This window comes from Platalea leucorodia, assembly GCF_965183815.1.
Source record: "Platalea leucorodia genome assembly, chromosome: 4".
In the NCBI taxonomy this organism is placed as follows: Eukaryota; Metazoa; Chordata; class Aves; order Pelecaniformes; family Threskiornithidae; genus Platalea; species Platalea leucorodia.
Window position 1 is genome coordinate 123,006,922 of NC_138826.1, and position 26,892 is coordinate 123,033,813.

The window sequence follows — 26,892 nt, forward strand, 5'->3', positions numbered from 1 at the left end:
AGACAAATATTAGTTCTGCAGATCACCTGGATTCTGCACTGAAAAACCATCTGTCAACTTAAAAAATATGTCAAGTTTTGAAATCAGCAGTTTGTTTCAAGTCCAGCAGGCAGCACAACAGAGTACAGTGGCAAAAAAGGAAAGTGAGGAATGTCCCAAATCTGAGCTGGTACGAACTGAGTATTACGCTCAAAGCAGGATGTAAAGAGCATCTTGGTAAAACCAGAACTTATATAGTGCTTTCTAATGCTAAGGATAGAGATTTAGGAAATCCTGTATCCAAGGTTATCACAATCTCTTTCTTTTCTTCTTTTTTCTTTCCTTTTTTTTTTTTTAAATTAACAATTTAACGCATATTATAAGGTGAAGTGACAAAAATTAGAGCAAACCCTGAATTAGGGGAGCCGTTTCTAATGGGATTTCAAATCTGATAACATGCAAATATGCTGGTTTCATTTCTTAAATATTAAATATATTCTCAAGATTAGGTGATACTGGAAAGCAGAAATTATCTTTAGCTGATGTAAATCAGTAAGTGTTACAGGAGTGGAAGGAGCTCAACCCACTTGAAAACCAGCTCTTGTCTTCTCTCTCTCAAGCATAAGACTCAAAATGAAAGGTGACATTTGAACATTTAGACCATAGTTTCAAAACGATTTTCTTACTTCAAACAAATTGGAGCAACAAGGGGGCGGTCTTGCTAAGAGAGGATTCAGCAGCTCTTCTGAACATCTGAGATAACTGGTGAACTTGTTTATTTGAAGGCGGTCTGCTCATTTCTGTCCACCTGGCAATTTACAGACTTCTACAAGCTCTGAAACAGTAGACTTTTAGAAACTAAATTTGAAGTTTATATGGAAGGTGTATGGTTGCTGGCCCTACTAATGGAAATCTACAGAACAAAATTTGTGCATTGCAACGCTACCTACATTTGGTGTGTGTGCTGTTTTTGAGTCTGAGCCCCAGCTTTTCAAAGTGAAAAGTGAGTTGAGGAAAACCAGAAAGGCAATCTCACATTTCAAATTCACGCAACTGAACTTCCATTGTCTTGTCTTCCAAAGAGGTGGGATAATCCCTGAAACTCTTGGGGGATGTCTTCTTTGGAGTCGTTATTTTTAAAAAATACCAAACCTGTAATCACACATCACCTCAAAGCTCTTAAACAACGCTCAGCAGCAAATACAGGAATCCACGTGCATTTTTCAAGCAAGTATGCCATCTCAACTCATCTAAACAGCTTACCTTTTCATGTTTGTGTTTCTCTTTTTCTTTCTCTTTCTTTTCCCTTTCTTTCCTCTCCTTTTCCTTCTCCTTCTTTTCCTTTTCTTTGTCCTTCTCCCTTTCTTTCTTTTTCTTCTTCTCTTTTTTGTCTTTCTTCTTCTCTTTTGGTTTCTCTTTGTCCTCAAACAGTTTTTCAGGAAGCATTGGAGACAAGGAAGGTAACATGCTGGGAAGTCTCATGGCCGTTGGTGTGCTGAACAAGGGCAAAGACATTTCTTTGGGAGGTAACACAAGAGGTGCTGATGGAGCCTTTATCTTATCTTCCTTACCCTTATCTTTAAGTTTCTCTTTGTCTTTCTTATCCTTGTCTTTTTTACCTTTCTCTTTCTCTTTCTTTTTATCTTTATGTTTTTCTCTCTCTTTTTTGGTATTGCCATCTTTCAACTTTACTTTTGTGTCAGCATCCTCAAAGTCCTTCAGTTTGAATTTATAGGGATCAAGATCATCATCTTTGAGTAGTTCCTTCCACTGAAATTTTGCTTCCTTGTTTCCTTCCTTGTCTTTATCCTTCTCCTTGTTCTTTTCCTTCTCCTTGTTTTTCTCCTTGTTTTTCTCTTTATCTTTTTCTTTTTGTTTTTCTTTCTTCTTCATTTTTGTCTTCAGCTCCTTTTTCAATTTCTTTTTCACTTCTACCGATGAAGCCAACTTGGTTTTCTCCTCATAGACTTTGAGAAGAGGTTCTGGAGTTGGTGGTGAAGCAGAAGGAGAGGAGAAATAAGTGAAGTTGGTAGGTGGATTAGAAGGTGTCCCCATGTTTGCCTTTCGAATGACCTCATCAATCGAGTCATCCATTGTCCATGAAATGTCTGAACTTGAAGTCCCACCTGAGGGAGGTATTGGAGTTGCTCCTGCCTTATTTGCATTATTGGCAGAAACAGAAGGTTTAGGAGTTGTAGTCTCTGAAATAGAAAGCCTTTTAGGACTGGTAAAAATTTCCCCTTCTGATTCCGAACCAGAGGAAAACTCAAAGGGATCTGGTTCTCGTTCTGCACATGCACGAGCAATCACAGCATCGATTGAATCATCGATGGTCTTGTCCATTACTGGTACTTTCTTAGTCTGGTTTTCAATATTTGGCTTGGTGGCAGGCTCAGGAGGCGTCTGTCCTTGTTTTACTTGAATGTTTTCCTTTCCTATCTTGTCACTTAATGCAGCCAGAGGGGTTCTACTTGGTGTTTCAGGCTTGACAGGTGGTTGAGGAACATGAGCAGGAACCTTTGGACTTTTAGGACTTTTTGGGCTCTTGGCGCGACCTGGTGACTTTTTTTCTTTGGATCCAGTTTTTGGTGAACGTATGGGACTTCCAGTTACCACTGGTGAGGGCGTAGTTTTAGGTGATTTTGTCTTCTGTCCTGGAGAACTTGTTTTGGACTTTGTTTTGGGCACAAACGGCTTTGCCTCTAAAGTTTTGGGGGTTGGCACTTGCGATTTTGCAATGGGAGCCAACATTGGTGGTTCTGGTGAAGGAGGGACTAAGTCTGTACTGTCCTGAACGTGAACTGGAGAAAGCATTGGTGGTACTTTTTGAGTGTTTATTGAGCTAAGAGGCTCACGTGGTTCCAAAGCTCCATCCAAGGTGTCCCCTTTGGAAACAGATAGCTTTGGCCGTTTCACAGGCGGAAATTCCTCAGCATCAGGACTTTCTAATGGCCTCTTGCTCAAGTAGTTCTCATCATTAATTGCCTCGTCCTCTTCCATATCTCCCTCTTCTTCCAGTGGCACCTGCATGGCCTCTGCAGATGTACCTCCATCGGTAGGCACCTGTTCCTCTTCCTCTTCTGTAACAAAGAACATTTTAAAAAAGCATTAGGATAATTTAAAATGTGTTTTACAGAAACAAACAAGCATCAGAGCAAATGTTCACGTGCATCTCAGCCCATAAGAGGTAACTGGCCACCTAATAGCTTCTTACTGGTCTACTTGGAAGGAAAGTGTGGCATCTCCTCTGTTTCGCATCAGCCAACATCACAACTGGCAGGTGCCCTCGTCGCAGTGTAATGTCAAACCCACGAGCAAAGGATATGAAAGTAGAGCTCACCAATGACGGCAGACCTTGTGGAGCAGGCCCAAAGTGTCAGTTCTACCTAAAAATGTCCTGATTATTTCTTACTGCAGTTGTTGGGATTACAATAACATGAACCTGCTTCATTCATTTTAAACAAAGGGAGAGAGGTTGAAGCATTTTTTGCTGTAACAAAGTGGACTGCAAAGCATACACCAAAGTAAAATTCACTGGAATTAGCTGTCTTGCTTATATATCGCACAATTTTGACTGCAGATTAACGACTAGGAAAATGTCTTCCTAAACCTGGTTTGTTTTTCCTGAAGCAGCACAGTCTGAAGGTTAAGGCAGAGGACTAAGCCCCATTCAACCTGCCAAGTTCTGTCTCGATACCATCTTAAGAGCTTGCTGCACACGGACGTTATCTGTTATGATTACATGGGAACACCCCAGCATTTTGTGTGTGCGTGTTGGTTTGGATCAGGAGCACGCCTTTGAAATGCATCTCCCCATCATCCCCGCTTTCTGTTGTTTTGTTTGCATCATGGAGCAGTCCTGCAGTGCGTATGCTGGCTTCCTGCTATAGGGAAACCAAAATGAAAGATATGTTGCCAGAAGAATACACCTAACATGCTCCAGTCGCAAGTGGGCATGCAGGCTATGAGACCAAAAAAACGGCTTTTGAAAATAAGATAAACCTGAAACACACACAGTGTGGACATCAGGCACCAAGTGTTTCAAGCTAGCGTGGACACCACCTGTGTGATTGCTCTGTTTTTTTGTTTAATAGCAATTATTTTTTTTTCCCTACATATAAGACCACCTTCAGTCCTACACATGTGACATTATGGTGCAGAGAAAGGAGAAAATTTACTTGAGATCTCCCAGCAAATCCACGGCAGGTTTGAGAAGAGAACCTCTGATCTCCCCAACCGCAGCCAAGCACTTTATCCTCTTGGATACGCTTCCTCACTTTCAAAACGGAATTATCCAAGCAGGAAAAAGGATTCTTAGTCTGGAATAAGAACGTCCACACCAGCGTTAACCTGACACATTTATATTTGCTGTAATTACATCATTACAGCCATGTGGGTTAACACTCCTGTGTAGACAACCTCACTTCACTTTACCCCATGTGTCTGTTTACCCACCTGTAAAAACGCATGACATTTTGTCTAGCAGGGTTTCCGCGGAAAGATATCAAGTGCCCTAAGATTCTCACACGAAAAACGTAGTAAAAAACATTTATTATGACAGGGGCTAAAACCCAACCTCTTAATGAGCAGGTGGTTTTAAAGAAGCAAACACCAAGAAATGTATAACTTTACATTAACACCATTTAAACCTTTGTAAGCCAGCATCTTTCTGAAATATCTCTTTTTGAGGCATTTATTTTCAGGTTTTCTGTGCTGGTGTTTCTCTACTGTAATGTGTCAATGCTCTGATTTAGGAGAGTTGAGTCAAGAGCCCTGGGCTGCAGCACAAATCTTGCCAGCATCACAAATTAAGTAAAATGAGCTAGCAACTCTGGCTTTTGCCAGGGCCCAGAGGATTTACAGCAGTCAGCCCAGAGAGGAGACTTTGCCTGAGGATAAAGTCTTAGCCTTCCGTGAAAAACAGAAATGTTAGGGAGTTAGGTTTTGCCTGGCTGGGCACTGACATTAAATTTTTTAAACTCCAAAGTTAGAGTATAACTGAGAAATCGCTGTAGACCGAGCCTGCACCTGCTATGGGGGAAAAAAATCTGCTTCCAGATCATGGAAGTCATTTCAATCTCTGTTTAAGCTGTTGCAGAAATCAGCTGCCTTCATCTGCTCAAAACTGTTTTGGGGATGAAGAATTAGCATTCATCAGATGTCATACAGCACCGGTTGCTACCGAGCAATTCCCTCCCAACCCCATTCAACCAAGTTTGCCACTGAGAGTTGGTTTTCATTTAAAATTTTCAAGAGCGATAAAATTTAAAACAAACACCATACTTTACAAGCGGGATTTAGAGAAGTCTTCTGCCTTGGCTACAAGACAAAAGGTGTATCCAAATTCAAACATTAGGAAAGACAGGGTTTGATCATGCAGACTCTAGAGATAGCAACATAAACTATCTTAATATAAAAAACACGGGGATAAAAAGAGTCAATAAAGTGGAAGAGAAACGACTGCAACGAGCCGTAAAAAACCTACATTTCCTAGAAAAATCAGAACATTTATCTGCTGAAGATTTCTGCCCGGTGCCTGCTTAAACAGCCACTCTGTTACACCGTCTCTCACGGAAGCGCACTGCAATATTTCATATTTTTGTAACTCCTTCCCATCCCAAGGTGCTTCTCATGTTTTACCTACTCAGGATTACAGAAAACCAGCAGCTGCTGGATCAAAGGCGAAAAAACAATTTCAGAGGAGGTTTGGAGAACAGGGACCGGAGTTTTGTACAATAAAAAAAGAGCAATGCTTATTTTTTTTTTAATAAGGCCAAGTAAAGTTTGCACCGGGACCACGAAGTTTCTGTGATCTTGTGTGGAGATGCCAGGGAAGGGCAGAAAAGGTTAAAGTGCAGTTTGTAGAGGTGAGACTAGAAATCGGGGTGTCTTGGCTCCAGCTTTCATGCACATTCCTGCAAGCCACAAAGACAACTTAGTAAGGAAGCAGAAGCATTACCATCCCTTTTATATGGACTTGGATTCCCCAAAACATCTGGAAAAAATTGCCTGGGTCAGTCCTGAACAATCCAGGGACTAAGGAAGTTCACGAGCACTTAACTACTGACACACATTCACCACTTTTCAGACATGCTCAGATGACAATCTGGAATCCTATCGTGGTCAAATGAAACCCAAATTTCTCTTGGAACAAGGCCACGGTCTGATCCTCAGCGAGGACTGGTTTTCTGCCAGGCAGCGGCTTTCAAACCCGAGCCACCACAGCTGTGACCGTGGCAGAAAACAATAAAGCACTTTTTTTGGGGGGGGTTTAATTAGAGAAAGTCAAATCTCTGTCTTGCCTTCAAGAGCTACAGGCTCTTTTTCCTCCAGAAGGATTCACGCAGGAGCAGGAACCAAATATGGAAAACATCAGCTTTTAAGCATAATCTGCTTGACTTGGCGATGAGCATTTAAAACCACGCAGCCACTTTTTCACCTTTGTCCATCTCATTCGCTACCCGGCGCTTCTCGACGCGCAATCCTTTGTGCACAGGATTGCTTTTTAACTCTCTTTACTCCCATCTCTCCCTATCTCCGGCCACCTTATTAATGATCCGACTCTTGAGTTAGCATCTATAGGTCAAATGGATATCACCTCGGCCATCTGCCCTAATAACTCTTTCCTGTAATGAAAGGAGACTGGAGCTGTTTGGGAGGTTTCTCAAGATAACAGATACATTTTTTTTTTTTGGTTGTTGTTAGAGAAGTCAGTGCTGGATCAATATTAATGCTCACATTACTAAAGCTATATGGAGCAATTGTTTATTATGTCAGCTGGGCCCATGTGCGGGTTCAGACGATGCACAGGTTACAGGAGGGATGGGTTCAGCCGTCGCTGCGCAGCCCCGAAGGTGAACTTGTCCAACACTGAAATAAAACAAGCTGATAGCTCTTAGCACGCTGCTTCTGAGAAAACTGTTTGTTAAGAGAGCATTTCTTACTGGAGCATGTTAGGATGTGCAACATCGCCTGTCTACGCAACGAGGCAAGTTCTTCACTTTCACGAAGGGATGATTTTGAAGTTAAGGGAGGAAGGAATCCACTCCTCTCTTGACAGGGCTCTGCAGCACGATCTCAGGTAGGTCACGCTACGTACTGTTGTCTTCCCATCTGACAAGTGATGATAATTTCATCTCGCAGAGGTGCTGTAAAAGCTGAACTTGATAAATATGTAGCTCCTCGGGATCTCTGGACAGAAAGCATTAGAATCCCAAATGCAAGCCGTGGGGATCTGTCACCACTTCAAACGCCGGAAAATTTCTTAAGCTGAATAGTTCAGGCAAGAAACCAAAACTCCAGCACCTTTTCAACGAAAAACCACTAAAGAAGCACAAAACTTCTTTCTTTGAACATCACGTTCCTGTAGCACAGCAGGGACTCCAAAACCAAAGGCTTATTGAACATATACCTTCTTAATTTGGCCGTGGCTCAGCTTCAGGACAGCAATACTCAACACTTCAGTAATGAACTTCCAAGTTCACGATGATCGAGGGACAATTTGTCCCTAAAACTGACACAGGGATACAGAGGAACAGAAATTCTGCCTTTATTGCAGAAAAAGAAGTGCAATTACCCGTCCCACGCTATCACGCTCTCCTGGCTGCCTCATCGGGGAGGCTGCTCACATTGCCCTTTCAACAACAAGTCAGATGAAAGCGAAGGCAGGAAAAAATAGAGGCAAAACTCTTCTGACTGAAGAGGAATGCACCTATGTATAGATATTCTTCAAGCAAGAAAACCTATGACACACACACACACACATATATATATATTTAAAAAAAAAAAAAAACCAAACTATAAATGTAAAATTAAAATTGTCATCATCTTGGTCATTACTAGACTTTTTACTTGGTAGCTTCAGAGACAGCAGCATAAGCACTTACAGCTAGATGATGTCCTAAGGAACATGGCACAGATTGGGACAGACACGATCTCTGCTCAGCTCTTGACCCTGCCAAAAACTGTCTGTTGGCTGGTATTTAACTGAAGTAAAGTTCCAGTCTCTCTTCTGGAAACTGGATTAGTATTTCTCTGCGTCACAGGGTGGTGGTAGGATAAAACCATCTGGCTAAGACCTGGAGATCTAAGGATAAACCAGTATTTCTTAGGTACGAGATGAAGCAGGGTCAGACGTGCTGGCCTAAAGATGGGCACCACTCGCTGAAGAAAGCATAACATGGTAACAGCAGCCTCTCACCTCCAGTGCAATGGCTAATGTATTAATTGCACAAAGCTCTGGCAGGTAACAGTTCCTGTGGAAGCCAACTCTTGTTATTACAATAATGCAAGATTTTGGCATTTGGTATTTGATATTAACTTTAGTATGCCAGATAAACAGTATCACCTATCAGAGCAAACCCACTAGGATACAATTCTGAATGAGCAGATGTTTCCATGTAACTCATACATGTCTATTTTCAACAGTTAAATTTCTTCCATAACCCTTTTCTTCTTAAACAGAATTTGAACATTTTATTTTCTAACGGAATGCAAAATGACCAAATAAAGATCTATCAGCACATCACACATTTCTTTCACGCACAGTTCTGCTCATATCAGGATGGTACCGAGTACCTAAGTATGAAAGTTGAAGGTGTCAGGGTTTTTAAGGAAAATTAGGACCCATGAAAGGAAATAATGTGGTAGTGCCTGCACTGAAATCTTCAACCCATCTTTTTTCCAAGCATATGCTCTTTGGACTGCATGGATATCGAGCTGAAGGTTTTCTACACAAGCCAGCTCAGGCTCTCAAATGCAAGAAAGGAAGCGATCGTTCCCACCCAACATATGAAACTTTTTAGTGGAAAAAAAAAAAAACAAACCCAAAAAACTTCCTGTAGACTTCCAGAATAATTTTCCTATTGTCTAGATAAAGCACGAGATTAAGCCAAAGATATCTTCTGGGAAATTTTAAGTCACTAAGTCAAGATCTTAACATCCCTGTCATATCCTAATAAATAGGGGCTTTTGACTTCTGTGAAAAGTGAAAAGTTTTTTTCTTATGCCATGATAGGTTTTATCTCTTTAACTTGTAATAACAATGGCCTTTTCCCAAAACAAACAGAAAGTGTGCTTGTAGTCCATAAAGGAAATTAATGGAAGAGCGACAAAATTCAATCCTGATATCCTACAGGCCAATATCCTGATACCCTAATGCAAAAGGAACACACTAAGATACCTGCAATACATTTTGAGCTTAAAATGCCAGATTTTATATAGATATATGTGTGTGTATATATATGTTTTTAATATATGCTATTAGATATATAATTTCTTTGCCATATGAACACAACTGATCACTGATATGAATTGTTTACCAAACAGGTGATACAGCAACAAATTTCACTTTTACTGTGTAAAGGAGATCAACCAACCCATTATCCAACCCTGACATTTTCCAGTTGACACTTTCTATGGGAAGAGAGCTGGTAAGAGAGCACCATCAAGGAGCTCATCTTCCACGTGTCTCAAATTTTTTCCACTGACATTGCCAGCAAGGTCATTCCAGTGCCTTCTCGGTATGTTCTAAAACGCAGAAACCACAAATACATTAAAAAAAAAAAAAGAGCTTTCAGGTGTGGCTAGTGATTTTGCATACATAACTGAAACACTGTAAAGAGGATGTTAAGGGTGCCTGAAGTTAAGCGTCCAGATTCATTAGTCACTTTGCAAAATTTTGGCCCAAATGGCTGGCTGGTGCCTTCAGCAATCGGTATTGCTCTGGATTGAACTTGGAGGTGTCCAACAAGGCTGACTGACTTGGTGTATACATTTATCAGTCACTCCAAAAGTAGTTCTTAACCTGTCCAAGAAGCTACAAGTGGTCGACAAACCTCCCCTCCATCCCTAATGACAAAATACATCCATCCATTTTGACATATGGATGATCGCAAAAATCTGGTTCAGGACTCACAAATTTCCAGCCCAATTCAGTTACCTCTTCACCCTGTTGAACAACTGCTTCACACTCTTGATTAGGCATTTCTTGGTATGAAATCAACGGAGATGAACCTCAACATGGGAATAAGAAATCCATAGTTTGCCAGAAACAAACCACAACTACTAAAGCTGTAGTTCTACATCACAGCGTTGCTTTAAAAAGAAACAGTCCCATCCTTTCTTTTGTCCTGGTTCAAGAATTTGTGCAGGAGAATGGGAAATTAATCCAGGCTAACATAAAAAAGATTATCTGTTAGTTTGAACTCAATTCACCAATCTGGTCTGTCATGATGCTACTCAAACTTTTGGGCTAGAATAAGCCAGAGGAAAGTCCTGCAGCTCCTTTCTTATATCACCACCTTGCCCCTTCTCCATAGTGAAGTGACTTAATGGGCTAACTCAGGTGGAAATATATCTGGGGGTGGAAGGAAAAAAAAAAAAAGGATAAAGTATTTTTCTGTCCAGTTGGCAAAGTAAAAAGCCCACCTCAGGATCATGCAAGCCTAAGGGTGTGGGAAAGGAGAGAGGTGCGGAGCATCGCTCTTCGGACACCAGATCTTGGCTTTAGGGTATAATGTGCAACTTTGGCTTCAGGGCTGCTTTAGGATACTGGATGCAATGAGAATAACACTTTCAAATACTTACTAGTGGCGGTCCTCATTATAATACTTTTTAGAATATGCAATGTTTATGAAGCCAAACTACCCAGGGTTCTTAAAATGACACACCCAGCTTCCTGCTGAAGAGAGAAAAACAGCGTTGGCAGATTGTTATCAGCTACACTCACAATCTCTCTCTGACCTGACAAAATATCAGTCCTGCATTTGCGCTGCATATAGCAAGCAAAACCATGTTTCTGTCTAAATACAAAGAGGGAGGCTTTATTTTTGCTTTGACTTTTTAACAGTGGCTCAACAGTTTTTGTAGATCACACATACATACACGAATGAATGCATGTGCATGGCAATGCTATGCTAATGTGTCTGGAGCTGTTATGCCGACTTTGGATGGAGAGTAAAATCAACCACAGAAGCATCTTTAGGCAGTGACTGAGCGAGAAGATGCGTGAGAACCAGCCAGTTCCCTATCAGCAGGGCAGCCTTGGTTCAGTCACTTTGGTGCTGCTCTGAATTACCTGTGATTGAGTCTCTCCCTTGAAATTCGCAGAACTGAGTGTGATGCGAAAACCACCGCCGTTTGATCAAAACACACAGCCAGGGACAGAAAACCTCCGTGACAAAATTTGGATTAATCTGCATGCTTTTTGTTTTACTTTTTACTCCCTCTGGGTTGTATGATCCTTAACAGAATCGGGAACTCACCCCGAAGTACACATGCAGGGGTAGAGGTTTTCTCTTTAAAGGAACATTTTGACTTCTAAAAAATGAAATTATTAGCAAAGACAAGGTAATTAGGCAATGACAATTCATAGAGTACATCCAATCAATAACAGAGTACATTAGCAAGACTGACAGAGGTGTGAAGCCGATACGTTATAAATGGCTCTATACTGACCTGTAAAAATGCAGCGTTTCCCTAACATTCGGCACAATAAAAAACTAAAATGCTATATAAGCAAGCCAACCTGAAATGACACCTAGTATTATAAATGGCCTAATCTATATGTTAATACTGTTGTATCACATAACTGCAGCAAGACTAAGATAACAATATGACTTTGGGGTTTCTATGGCTACATCCTGGGCTAACGTGCCTGAAAGGGCTTGCTGCTGACACCACACAAGCTTTCTGAGTGCTTCTCTTTGGTTATTTATGATATGATTTATGATAACGACAACATCTCCTATTTTCTCCCCTCGTCAGATACAATAAATTGCCATCGTTAATCACCGTTCTTGCTTCAGCTATGATTACAATAGTATAATAGGGCCTAGCTATGGTAATACTGTGTATTAAGGTGTTTTTTCCCCCCCTTTAAAGAAATACGCACAAGTAGATCTTTGTAGCCGATGTCAGTACCTGTAGTATTTTAATAATCTTCCTGGAAGTATTTCCGGATGAGAATTTCTGTTACGACTAACGTTCGGTGCTACTCTCCTTGCAAGGATCGCATTTATGATCTAAAGACTCAAAATCCACGTCGTATTATCTGTATCTAACAATTCTCAAATGTAATACGAGGGGTTTATACGTATTTTTCTTGACAAAAAGAAAGCAGACGGTCAGTCTTTTCACTTTGCACCTCTGTATCTAATCTTCCTGGCTGAGCTTTCCAAACCAGCTTTTCAAGTCTCACAAATATTACTAAAAACAAAACCACTGAACTTTATATAAACATTTGGAAGGATTTTACAGTGCTTTTCCTTTTATATATTACGGTCTTGTATAAGAAAATATACTGTTCTACCTTCAATAAAATCCTGTGCTAAAAAAACCCGGACTTTTACAAATATTCTAGGAAGCAACTATGTATACCTCCCAGCAGAGGAACAAACTAGGTATTTATTACCTTGTACTACCTGTACTTCTGCCATACCAGTAATTTTTACCAGGCATTGCAGAATTTGTTTGAGTCCTTCACAGATTTGCAACCTACATATGCATTCAGGTATTTAGATTCGGCAGTGAGAAAATACGGCGATAATATTTAACATCTTATTTTGCAACAGAGCTAAAGAACCCCAGAAATGATAAGGCATAATTGTCCCATGGACATCACATATTCCTTTTACTGTATTACTTCAGACCTCACCCTTTCTTCCCAAAAATTCAAAATTTAAACCCTAAAAGCTTTGCTTTCTGTGTAACGCACCCATGACAGCAGAACTGTGGTTTAGGGCGCAGGTGCTAGAATTTAAGAGTCGCATTTCTTGTCCTCAGGAGTCTCAGACACAGCAAGTAGGAGACAGACGTGATGGCATGATGAGGTGTTTTAGATTGTATTAATAAGCATATTTCTATTTATATTGCTGCTATAAATAGCTAACATGCCCTTCAGCCCAGCTATCATTAGTGACCCGACTCGTTATTGGTTTTGTGGCAAAGGTAGAAGAGATGGGAAGGGAGACGGTGGCAATACTGATCAGCGCAGGGAAGATGTCTGACGTATAAGTGGCAGCACGGAAAAAATGGGAATAGGAAGACAGTGGTCTCCTATTGAACGATGAGCTCATCTCAACGTTCAGAGGATAAACAGGGACACCGCTGTGCTAGGTGTGGCACAAAACCCAGGTGGAGAGAGAGCACCTCTGCCAGACCAGGTCTGCAATCGCCTACAATTACCGGCGTCTGCCTGGGACTTGCTTTACTCCTTCAAAAGTAAACCTGGGCTATTTTGGGTATTAATCTGTTATATACTTGCTCACGTGATGGAGCTTCTGCAAAAACGCATTCCCAGAAGGAAGCTTTGGCTCAACACAACTTAAAGACCATCATCACTCTTGCTATGCAGGACAAAGATGCAACTTTGCCATCGTAAAAAGGCTGTGAATGTTTATATCACCTTCAAATAACTTTTTAGTTCAACAACTCATTTGGCCATTAATTGCCTTTCCGCTCCTCTTCCTATTGAGCATTACTTGCAATTGCAAGGGCACGTTCGAAACCAAATGATAAGCTGCTCAGGGCAAGAACCGTATCTGTATTTTTCAAAGTGCTTTGGTTACTTCTGGGCACTATAAAAAAAAACAAAAACCAACAGAGCACGTATTTAGACACTTCCATCCATTTGATTGTCTTCATCGGATACAAAAGGGAAATGAAGTATTTTCCCAGCAATAAAAAAATATTACATAAAAATGAGAAAAGACTGGGGGAGGGAGAAGTTTATTTTCAATGTATGAATTCAGGTGTATAAAAATGTCAGCCAGATCCTGTGCTCTAGAATAAAATGGGAAAAGTCTGTCTACACTGTTACACAAACCCCTGATCTGCGGTATCTATCCATAGTGGCACAGATGAACATAAGTCCCTGAAATGTAATAATTAAAAAAAAAAAAAAAAAAAGCCCTGACATTGACTGGAAACTTCCACTAATGCAAGCAGAGTTACTACGTCTTCAAAGTAAAAAAAGCCGTGTGTTCACCCTCTCTTTTAATATATGTATGCACACCATACCCAGAAGCGTTGCCCAAATATTCCAGCTGTTGAAAATGGGTATATCAGCTCATTTCTTTAAGGATACCAGCAGCAATTAGGAACGCTTTTGCCATCCAGAGCAATGCGTTTATTTAAATAGTCGCTAACTCAGAAATACAAATGCAGTCCCAGCTTACGACTTTGAACAGCATCCCAAGACTTCACGACTATGTGCTGACAGCGCACACCCCGGGACTTCAGCACTCTGAATTGGTAGTGGTGCGTCTTGGTACATACATGAAAACTCACATTTGCTGGAAAGAATTCTGAGATACAATACGAATCCCATAACAAATATAATCTTCTTGATCTAGCAGAGAAGGAAATCACTGATGATAAGGCTTTAATAAAGCTTGACAAGCCTCAAAATTAAATTTGCTGGGAAGGGTTCACCCCCGAAACAGATACTTTCAAGCTGTCCTCAAGAAAGAAGCCAAGGAAAGACTTAAAGAGAGGAAAATGTTTACTTTAAGAGTTTTTTTCCTTACAGCTACAAATCCAATTAGTGACTCTCTTTGTCTTTCAGCCTCTCTGCATTTAGTCTGTATGGGTGCACATGTGTGTCCCTGGCTCTCCCTGTAACCCTGCCCTGCAAAAGGTGCCCATAGGCAGAGAGAAAACTAATCAGGGCAGCGTGATCACCTATGCATCCAGACGGCGGCACTTCCCAGGCGGGACTTGACAGCCATCTGCAACCGGATCGGACAGCCCCGCGCTAAGGCGGGTTCAAACTGCTGCTGTCAGCACCGCTGGAAAAAAAAGCGCTACGAGAGCACGGGGTGACCGTGCTGAGCAATAATTCTGTGGGCAGCTTCCCACTCCAGCAAGGAGCTCAATCCAGGAGGCCGTAGGAAAATTTAAACCACATCCAATTTAAAACCTCTGCTTTTTTTTTCAGCGACCTTATAATTTTTCAGGGACGGCTGCTAAAATCTATCGCTTCTTTCCGTAGGACCTCATGGATCACAGCAACATCTTCAAATAAATCTCTCTTCCAAGGGAGCTCAGAGGCTAAAAACAGAGCAAGGGGGGCTGTTAGATGCTCTCACCGTACAAGAGCTTTTTTGGGGGACGACTGGTCTTTTGCAAAGCCACAGCCACGAAACAATCCTACGCTTCTGCAGTTGCTGCAAGCCTTTGTAGGACAACTAAGCTAAGCAAAAAGTAGTGCAAAAAAACCAGAGAAAAAGAATAGAAGAGAGGTTCAGAGACATCAGAGTCCTGTATGTACGCTCGGAGAGCGGGGCACAGAGGTGAAATGATTTGTGATATGCTCCTCTCAGTATTGCTTGCAATGGATGCAAAGTAACAGAGGACATTTTTGTGGAAACATCAGGCAACTTTCAATATACTGTCTCTTTTTAGAAACATTCCAACCTGCTTTTTAAATAAAAAATTATGGCTCTGACAACCACCTCAAAGCCAACGTTGCGTGATGCTGCACTTTACGCTCAACTCACTCTGAAGTACGCAGCAGCCTTCGTTTTGATGCGAGGTCTGCCCCAGTGCTCCCGACGACCTTGGCAAAATTCTTAAAACAAAACAAAAACAAAACCAAAAAACACACACAAAAACCTCCAGGACCTCAGGCTCTAAAGCTATTTTAGAATTAGCTTTGAATAATTGTCCCACAATAGGAGTTTTCTTGATTAATTGCTTAAGATAAGGCCTCCTTTCCCTTGCTGGCCTCCAGTGACTCCCTCTACTTCCCATAATCACTTTTGTCTCAGTCTCCTGTTCACTGGGAACGGCTAAGAGAAAAATCAGAGATACACCAACTCCATTACCTGAGGATTAGCCATGAGATAACCCTATGTATTCCATTACTGACCATTATTTGAGTAATTATTCAATCAAGTTTAGACCATGTGAAAGATGCACTAATTGTTTTGCAAAGCTTTGCCCAAGCTGTATATCTAAGGGATGCAACTTGTGTCCTTCAACAAAACAAAAATGATGTGCTGATTGCAAAGGAAAATGAGAAGTGGTTTTGTATCGAACACTGCTTTTTTTTAAAAAAAAACAACCCTAATTAGGCTTAACTAGAAGTTAAGGATCTATTTTGCTCACGTTTCCGCACCAGCTGGATTGTATACATACTTGATTACAGAAATTTTGCAGGATATTGCTTTTCCATCTGAATTATTTAAAAAATGGTACTCGGCCGTTAGGTTTCTAGCAGTTTATGAGATAAGCATCCGGAATATAGGGAAAGCAGGGACAGCGGAGAAACAAACAAAGAGCCAGTAACCAGCAGACTTAATTTAAACAAGAAACTTGTGCACACACATCAGCACTAGACTCAGAGGGCTTGATACCCTGATTTAAACTGAATTAATGTCTTTTAGCTAAGTAATATTTTTCTTGGACACACGGGAGAAGTGAAAAAACCCTATGAAAACAAATTTAGCAAAGGAATTGGCTTCAGTAGGCAGTTTTACGTAACATTAACTTTCCACTCAGACATTAAAAAAAAAAAAAATCCTTCATTTTAGAGCTGTCGGATTCCCATGTAATCTTCCTATTTCATGGACCTGAGATGGGTACATCACCAGGTGACTCCCTGCCGAGCGGGAACTGAAATTCCCAAGGACGCCAGCTGATGCTCTACAAAGACCCCCGAAGAAGCCACAAACTAAAAACTTCACCTTGAGATACAAAACTTCCCTTAGCTATCAGACGCAGCAAAAGCATTTATAGCCGATGCAAAATTAACCTGTAACTATTCATTTGACCTTCTTGTTGCCACACTTTCTAAAGCCGTGTTCTTGAAACCACCACCGTCAAACAAAATTTGCAGCCTTTATTCTTAAAAGCCCATCAACCTTCCAGCTCCAGCAGATCTCATGTAATACCTCGTATAAGCTGTTTTCTAGACATAGTTTCCCCGTAATTATAAATGCCATTCTGGTAGGTGGATATAACCAGCCCTTGCTAGCATCTGGAGGGGCAGTTTGGCAATTTTTAACCTAGGTTGCTTGACTGTCTTTGAGCTCTTGGCTAACACAGGTAAAACTTCCATATGACTTCCATAAACTCAGACCTTTACCACCTCCGTCTTCATGAGTTTTGGGGGTGGAGGGGAGATTTATCTGTGGGAGTGAGCACGAACTGTTGGTGTTCTCGGGATTCAGGCGGAACGAAGCGCGCTCAGCCGTGGCGAGGGAGCTCCTTCCAAGCTAGGATTAAAGCCAGTGGTAGGGAAGCTTGGGTTTTAATTGTTGCAGAGTACGCACAGCCGAACACCTTTGCTGATGAACGGGACTTGAAATTCGGCAGGGAGGGGATTATCTTCTTGCCGTGGCATGTAATTTTTAAGAACACCCCCCCCTATTAATCTAGTTACGTGCCAAATAGTAAGCAGCAGTTTGACCCAAATCCTATTAGCAACAACAATCTGTCGTCACCTCCTCTCCCCAAAATGAAATACGCTCTGGGATGCGTTACAGAGAAATAAATTGAAATGTGGGAGGTTTTCTGCATTAATTTCTCCCACCTCCCAATTCAAATTGTAAATTCACGGGGCAGGGACCTGAATTATGTTTGTAAAGCGCTGCCTTCACCCACACTGCTGCATGAATAAATCACGAACATAAACAACACTGAAGATTTTGTTTCGCATTTCTTTGTTTCTTCTTTTTGTTCTGATTCTGTGTTTTCTCTCATCCTTGTATTTTCCTCCTTTAGTTTGGTCTTCATTGCCTGCCCCTTCCAAAACCCAGACAATATTAGTTTTTCTGGATTACAGTTTTTCTGCCTTTCCCTGTCCCTCACTCTAAGCTTTCTCTTTTGCTAGCATTTAGCAGAAAGATAAAAACTAGAAGAGGGAAGAACACATTTGCTTTTCGTGTCACTTGGGATATTTTCCTGAAGGAGACTGGTGGCCAAAGGCAAGACTGAAGCAAAGGGTAAAGGATAAAACATCCATGAAGCCCATGAAACACTGGACCGTAGGAAGTACTGAGAAGAGGGAGAGGAGAGAAAGAGGGGTTACACTAAATAAGCATTCCAGGGGCAAAATGAGGAAGATGGGATAAATAACAATGTGGACACATGGCCAAAGCGACTGTGGAACAAGACAGAATGTGAATGGGGAGCAATTGCTTGGTAGTTTGGTTTCTCCATCCCATGATGCTAAATCCTGCAAGCTTTGGTCCTCGAACACTCATTTAGGGAGACTCTCTTCACTCTTGAGTTCTTCCATCTCACACGTGTCATGGCAAATACTGTGGCTTTGCTCCTTATGCACGTCCAGAAAAATAAAAAATGCCTGAGGATATTCTTAGATAAGAAGCTGTTCAGATGTGACGTATCTCAGCAGTTATTAAAAAGTAATTACACCTCATATTCTCATGAAGCATTCATTACTTTCAGAAGGGATGTAGATATCGAACTTTTAGATATGTAACTTTGGCAGATCCTGATTTGTTATTCATATGTTATAGTAGAAACCAGGAATAGCTGAAGAATCCCAGTTTGGTTACCAAGTTATAGATTGTCTTGCTTAAAATGGTGAATTTAGTGTCACCATGCCAAACCATGAGAATGTATCCGTCTAGCACATTATGGCCAAGACGAATTAGCTTTCAGTCTCTTGGGTTTTTCTGGTTTCTCATATAATGCTCAAGAGGATGAAGTTGCTTGCAATGATCAGCAGCCTGGGACATGGGGTACCGACACCATCTAATGTAGACAACCTTAGAGCGTGGTTGCACGTTACCCTTGCTTCAAGCACAGCCATGCTCTGAGATTCGTCCCACGGCATCCAGTGGCCCTGCAGCCACAGGGCAGATCAGTTCCGTGAGCTGAAGGAAAAGCCAAATTCTCCTCTCCCTCCTCCCTGAAAAAAACAAGTTTTAGCATAATCAACTTGTTTAACCAACTCGAAGGAAAGAGGGAGAAACAACCAGCCAGAGAGGAAAGCATGTCTGCTCCTCTTGGCAGTATCCCACAGCTACAGCAGATAAACTTTCCAGCCAGCACGTAGCAGTCTACGGCAGACATGGGAGTATCGGTCCTCCGACTTAAAAGAAGGGCACATGATGAAAACACAACGTTCAAGGTCAGTATATCACAGTATACATACATGATTTCTGTTGCTAACCTTGCTTTTTGTACTTTAGTAGACCTATGAGCCCTTTCAGGTGAGATGGGAATTCCTTCATCTTCTCTTAAGGGTAGATACGGGCGCTTGTGTACCCATTCAGCCTCCTGCTGCAGATGGAGAAAGTTCAGGAGAAGGCTTATTCAGATCTCTTTCTTTGCAGTAGGACAGAGGATTCTTTTTCCAGCTGTGGCAGGAGATTCATTTATTTTTCCTGAATGGCATCTTTGACTCAGCAGAGATCACTCCTCCATTTACCTTCTAAATTTTGCTTTGTTTCCTGCTCCTTACACCCTGTTATCCCCTAGTAAAGTGGGAGAAGGAAAATCCTTTCCTCTCTCCCTCCCACCAAGAACTGTCACTGCTCTGAGCTGAAAGACAGACAGTAGCAGAACTTCAGATAATGTCTAGAAATCTCTCTCAAAGATGAAATATCACTGAAACGTACAAAAAGGACCTGCCACCACTTCTTTTGCAGGGAGCTACTGAGCCTTTAACAAAGAATTTCAGATCCACAAATATTTTGAGTTTGTTTCAAGTGCTTGATAAGACGCCGGCAGACATCAAATTCTTGTTTTATTTCTGAGCTTCTCCCCGGCTCCTCCACCATTTCTGGGCTAGAGAAACAAACACAAAACGTTGGTGTACTCTGTGTACATGCAGGAACTCATTAAGTTCAACCAAAATGACCTCCAGAACTGTGGGATGAAGTAACAAGAAAAATAAAGCATTAGAAATTTTAATACAATATCTACTAGCTTCCTTTTGCCATAAATTCTTTATGGGTCTCCAAGATACATCTGCTACCGCGGGATAAATATCTTGTGCTCTGGCTATTAAAGGTTTCCTACAAAAATCTAAGATTTACTCAGCTATCTGCACAGAAAGCTGTTTAAAAAAACCTAGGTGCCTTACGGGGAGGAAGAAATCTATCCATAAAATTTGTGAGCAAGAACAAGGACACCTTCTTAACTCTCTGAGTAAGAAAGGTGTTGTCAAGACTTGCATCTATGCCTTCTGCAAATTAGAAAAGAAAAAAAATAGTCAGTTATGCTCAAAAGTATAAGGAACTGGGAGGAGAAAAGACAGGTAACAATTTTAGTCAGGACACCTGAGAAACTGCAAATACATTATTTCCATTTTCAATACGCTACACCACCGCAAGAGACCGTTACCCTTGACATACACCAGACATGCTGAATGACAGAGTGGCAAAAAATGCCATTCATCATAAGCAGTAAGATTAATAAGCTCTATGACTGCTCAAGAATAGCAGGTATTTAGAGGCACAAGATACTCGATTCAGAATAAAAGTCTAAATTCATTCTTGCTCAGGAATAATATTTTTGCCAAGCCACTGTTTTGGGAATTTTCTGTGACCAAGACCAGATATTTCAGGACAACCTGCTCATACCACAGCCACCTATTTTTACAGGCTCTTCATCCACAAATGGCAAAGAATTTGCACAGACAAACAAAATCAGTGGTCTCATCTTACAGAGGGAAAAAACCAAACGGGGCTCAGAAAGGACAAACTATTTATGTATGGCCACTGTCACACAAAATACTGGTGGCAGAGCTGAAAATTAGAAGTATAGGATGAGTTTGGATATCTAACACAGAACTTACCAGTTTACCTTTTGCTTAAGAGAAGGTGTAATCTGGCTAGTCATATTTTTTATACAGTCGGAAGGAGAAAGAGTCCATCTCTTACTCCTTGGGTTAGGGAATATGTCTTAAAAAAAAGGAATTGTTGGTGTTTGTTCATCTTCAGTATGATCTGCATCTCTCCTTAGGAGAGGCAAGCTCCTCCTGCCGCTGAAAAAAAACAGAAGTAGTTTCTTCTGGCAGAGAGAGTAGTTTAATTCCTTGCAATTCATGAGCTACTTTGGTCACCGGGCTATGACCAATTTGGGAATGACCATCACTTTGTGGCTGACGCCCCATTCAGGAAAGGTATAGTTTTTAATTTTAAAATAAATCACAAAAGGACTGTGAGATTGTAACATCCACTTTTTGTACCGCAGCCTCCTCCCTGCCTCCGCCCCCCGCAGTGCGGATTAGGATGGGGAGAAGGATGAATTATCTCTGGAGAACTATAAAAGATAGAATTGATTTTCGGTAAGAACTCCAAGGAAGTTCTTAATACCACCTTATCTTTGTGAGTAATACAGAAATGTTCCTCCGCTGAGTGAGCGCCTATCTTCGAAGCCATCCTTGCCAATGCTATCTCTACAGAAAAGCAGCTTTGAAGGATAGAAAATAATATATGTTCCCCATTGGTTGAAACAGAGTTGTGTCAAAACTTGTAATACAGAGTTTAGGTTGTACACTAGATATTTCCATAACTTAGGGGAATTCAACAAGTTCACTGCTGTGACGCTAGCATGAGGCCAAGATAAGATTTGCCCGCCTCGCACAATGAAATTTAATAACTGTGATGCACTTCAGAGCACCTGCACAAACCTAACGATGTGACATCGCCCAAATTCAGTCTTGCACGTTAATATTTTTATTACAGTATGAATTTGTGAAGCGTCTTTAAATCTTAAAATAAATTCTAAAAGTCCATCATCTTTACGTATTTCTTGAAGAAAGGCAGCAAAGTCTAGGCTCGTAAGGGGAAGCGATCTCCTATTAGCCTAGTAAGTACAGATGGAAAAAACAGATGTAGTTTTAGATGCACAAGCTATTCGCCAGGACCTTGCATGCTTGAAAGTTTTTTGTTTTGCTTTTTTCCTGACCACAACAGGAGGTCTAAGAAGAGATATTACCTCTTCCTACAAACTGTTCTATCCTGGCTGCAACATTATCAACACAAATATTGGACTGTCCCACCCCTAATAATTTAGGGTAGTCCCCCTCCCCAGCTTCTGTGCATTTAGGTCAAATGGTCGATTTTCTGAGAAACAGAAGCCTTTGATTCAAAAGTTCCCGTTTCTAAGACAGGCTCGCTTAAATGTGCATGAATCTCTGAATGTCGTCATCTTGGCAGTCCAGGGTTATGCTTATGTATAATACTTCCCTCTTTATTTTCAGCCCTTGACAACTAGCAAGGAGAATACGTACAGAAAGCATCTTGCAGCTCCTCTAAAAACAATCCTCTGCTGCAGCCAAGCAGTCTCTCCTGAGAAAAAGAACTTTTGGTCATCTGCCTAAGCCAGTAATTCTGTTCTTCGGACTCCCAGGATTTCTGCTATCTGATGGAATATTTAAGCGGAGACTTCATTACCCCAGCGGAGCGCCGACGGCTCAGCCACTCCACTCCGGTGTTCAATGAGCTCTTGTGTTCTATTACAGAAGAAATGCGATTTTCTGCCCAGCTGGAAAATGATACTTCTTCCTAGCGCAGAGATTTGTACCCCACTCTAACCCTTCTAAATAGGTCACAGTCACATTTTCACAATACTACCAATATATCCCTTCAGAAAATGCAAAGCTTATTGCACCCAGGGCAAAGACTATCTAACGTGGAATATAGCAGACTCTCTCCTTAGCGAGGAAAAATAAGTAAATCAAACTAAGGAACACGTTACATCTCTCTATAAACCTCTTCCTCCAAACTGGCAGCCTTGAATAGCCCTCCCGTATCTCTTTCTCTCATCGACTTTCTTATTTCAAGCAGATTTGAAGGCCCCACTCTGCCAGTGACCAGCTCGGCGGTGCTTGACGAGACACAACTCTGCGCCTTACTCCCACCCTCTATCAAACGGGGATTATTGATATTTTTCCCTGAGTGCTCTGAGCTCTCTGAGTGTACCAGAAAGCCTTATTTATTCATTTGCCTGCCCCAAACGAAACAAGCTCTCTCAATCCTACTGGGCAGGATGCTATGGCGTTACTGTTCTACACGGTGCAAGTCTGCCAAAAAACTGGAGACGTCCAAAAATATGAGGAGTTTGAGGTCTAGGGAGATGTCTTGAGGAAACAATTGAAAAGCATCATGTGGTTTAAGTTTAATTTCTTCTTCAGATGTCCTCTGTGCATGCTTTTCTTACACTGCTTTACCAGTCATATACAGTAATTAAGCACTGGTTAACGTGCCCTTCAAAAGCATACGCTGTTCTCAGCCACCTTAGTGTAAATCTGGACTAAGCTTAAAAAAGCCAAGAGAGTTAAACCCTGCATGTGAGCGGACTGAAACTTTCAGTGTCAAAATACATTCGAGGTAAAATGAATCAAAACGTGGAGAAAGGGGATGCTCAGAATTGATTTTTTCTAACAAGGCATTTACAGGCACTCAAAACACAATCTCCACTTCAAACATAAAATAGTCATTGTGCTGATTTGTTACAGTACGACTTGCTAACGTATTTGATTCCACATTATCTGAAACTCCTAGTTATCCGAGGTCTCATCTTCTTAATGGACGGGAATGTACAAAAGTGGAGCACACACTTTAACACACAATATATTATCTATACAAATTGGTACTCATTCAACAGACAAACTTAAAAACCAAATTATGGTTGACTATCAATTTGATACTCTGCAGCAGAAAACACTGTTTAAAGCCCGATAGCTTATAAAGCCTTTTAACGACATTTCTTGGCATTATAAAATACCAGATCTTGACTACGTGCTAGGACTCGGTTAGAAAGCTCCCATCAGAAGAAAATTTTTGCTAGCTGGTTGTTACAGCTGAGACCTTACCAAATATTAAGCAAATATTGTACTGTGGGCTAAGATATCAATATTATTAAAATGTTTCTTGGCATAATACCCCACTGCTGTGTCAAAAGCAAAGGTTCCTGCTGGAGCGACGTGCTGGGTATCTCAAAGGAAAAGATTTGGAAGCAAATTTCACAGGCAAGGCTGCACCTAAGACGCTGATCCGGCAGCCAGTGAATTTCAACTTTTATCTTTGCTTTGCCCCAGATGCCTCTCAACTAATTTGCCTGCAAAATAAATTCAGAGCCTTGCCTCAGTTTCCCCAATTTTAGAGACTGCAGAACCTACTTGAGAACAGTGACTTAAAACTCAAACATGGAAGCATAATTTGCCAAACACGCGTATGTGCATGCATGCAGAAATGCAAATTGCTTTTCCATTCCAACAGACTTTCTGCATTTAACAAAGTCAGATGCTAGAGGTATTACTATTTATTTACATATTTATACGTGGTAGTAATTAATACTTTCTAAAGCACATAGGTTTTTGCCTACAGCACAGATATTGTTGAACTCAGGGCCATATTCTCAACAGCGCTTCAGTAATCTAGGAATAACAGTCCCAATAACTTTCAGCAGAAACAGTATTTTATATTTCCTAGGCACTCAGAAGAACCTACCTTAATTTGCCAACTCCTTTAATTAAAACTTATTAGAAATTCTAACTCGCAATCGAAATTCTGTCATAAAAATGGTAAACCCCACATCTCATTCTACAGCTTTTCATCAGGATATAAACCAGATCCTAGTCCTATAGTATCACACATGCTATTAACACCACAGCACACTACACGGTTTACTGAATAAAAATTCAAGTCCATAGTACAGTGACAGATATTTGGATGCTACTGGGCAGTTCATGTTATAAACAGAGGCATTTCTCTTGAAAGCTCAATAAGGTTGAAAGCCAAAACAGTGATACGGCATCAGGGATTTATCATCTAATAATAAAAGAGTGTTTGTTCCTCTGGATCTGCTCCTAACAAGTGGAGCCTCATGCTGAAAGAGCAGGTTCAGTAGGCATGCAGCTTTTCAGCTGCACTCCTTATTGTATGCTTTATATTAAAGAAAGCAATTTAACTTTTGAGGACAAGAAAATTATCTTGAAACTGAAGTCCTGCCTAAGCTCAAGGCCATGCCAGAAAAGAACATATAAAATTATTAAAAGGTCTTCAATTATTACTATAGCTGGAACACTCGCAACAGCTATAATTCAGGGTGCCTACACATTTTAATTATAACCCCCATTTTCAGCAGGTTATAGCTTTCCCTATCATGCTAAAATTTATCAGGTCTGGCCTGTCATAACCTTTAAAAAAAAAAAAGTTAGGCCATATTACTCACTCCTGCTCAAATCATGCGAAAGTAGAACAAAACCAAAAGGAACTGCAGTTCTGCTGCCCCAGGGGTGACAGAGCAGAGGTGGAAACCACTTGAGCAACCTCTCTTAATGGTGCTTTGGAGTTTTTTGGTGAAAACTAGGTATGGTATCATTGAATCCACTCATGTAAATTCAATAAAGTGTAAAATAATGAAAGCGAGAATTTACATGGCTGTCAAAGCAATATGAAACAGAGGGACACCATCCTCCCAGAAGCTGTGTTGTACCAGGCATATATGTGAATTAATTGGCCCTACTTCCACAAGTACAAACGAGGTTTCCTACTTAAATAAGTCAGGGCTTTTAGATCTTTGCCTCACTCCTTATCAAGCAAAAGCAAACAAAACTGGACTCTGCAGAAACGATGTAGGACAGCGTTTTCTGGACCTCAGTTTTCTACTCACGGACTTTCCTACCGTAGCAAACCCCCTTCCCCGTCCATGCAAGCTTTGATGCAAGGCACAACTCTGGTCACGTACAGAACAGGCCAATCTGCTAGTGTGCAGCCAAAACGAATCTTATATATATTTTTTGCTTTTAAATATCCAACAAATTTCACATAAAACTATCCTGAGACAGTGACAGGGACGCCTGCTAACTCTCGAAAGACTAGAAGTGCTTTGAGTTGAGTTATATATCTTTGACAGTGCAGATGGGCCCAACTGATGATCTGCTGGTTGCGTGTGTCTTGCCAGAACAGAAAAACCAATCTGATCTGCCCATTCTTCTACAGCAGCACGTCTGGGGAATACTTGGAAAACCAGAGCGGGCCGAATGACTTGCCCTGGCAAAGGCATCTCGCTCCCGTTGTTTTCTTTCCCTAGGTCTGCTCAGCAGCGAGCAGGGATTTCCTGTGCACACAGGCTGGGCTGCAAAGGCACAGTCGGCTTTAAACTGGGAAGCACTGGACGAACCGGGCGTACACAGATCGCTTCTACTGGGCTTCAGCAGTAGGTTCATTCACATGCCATACACTGATTAAAATTTTGCTGTTCTTCTAAAATGCTCCTCTGGATTCTGAAATATTCAACGTAAAGTATAATATTACAAGTGAATAAAATTAAAGCAGAAAAGAATCTCATACATACACAATGACGAGTACCTACAAAACTATACACCAATGACTAAATTAGGTATTAGGTGCCTGGATGTAAATACCAAACAAAACTACTATATTGTAGTTTTGCAGATCCGGATTTGCCAAATGAAGCACTGCTCTGAGTGCACAACATCATGCTGCATCCTCTCCTGTTTGCAAAGTTCTGATAAGTCAAATATTAACGGTATCGTGCGCGTAAGAAATAAGTTGTGACTGTAACACACTTGTGCGATGATACGTTAAGATTCTGTGTCCAACCTCACCACTGGTATTTCCTGACTTTTTTGAGCTTAACAAGTATAACCTCATATGTCTCGATGTTTAAAAGAATGATGCAACATAATAGTAGCTTTGAATTTATGATTGTTTTTATTAAAGAAGCATCTTGGAGACCCCAGCTAACAACAGAACTCCATTGTGGTAGATGCTGTCCAGACTTAACCTGAAAAGCCCTCAGTCAGAACAGTTTACAAATCAAATACAGAAGACATACCTCAGATGAAGGAAAGGAAATATTACTGTAATAATACTGATTTATGGAGGAAGTGACCTATCTAAGGTCACAAAGCAAGCCTGACCCCGATCTTCTGAATCCCAGTCCGCTGCACTAATTGCAAAA

At 41.0% G+C, this 26,892-nt stretch overlaps 1 protein-coding gene across 11 annotated transcripts in view; it reads right to left on the bottom strand.

The window, feature by feature from the left end:
• TAF3 (TATA-box binding protein associated factor 3) overlaps positions 1-26,892 on the bottom strand; it is a 117,264-nt gene that overhangs the window by 26,496 nt on the left and 63,876 nt on the right. For 6 of the 11 annotated variants that reach the window (XR_014228075.1, XR_014228076.1, XM_082310827.1 and 3 more), the window contains one exon: positions 1,243-3,059. Coding sequence is in view for 9 of the 11 variants with exons in the window: in XM_082310819.1 (XP_082166945.1) it covers positions 1,243-3,059 (1,817 nt within the window). In the remaining 2 variants the exon portion in view is untranslated. Of the gene's footprint in view, positions 1-1,242; positions 3,060-6,923; positions 7,493-15,434; positions 15,455-15,479; positions 18,860-19,123; positions 19,566-26,892 lie in introns of those variants that run through there. The other 5 variants (XM_082310822.1, XM_082310826.1, XM_082310823.1 and 2 more) reach the window with 5 other exon arrangements.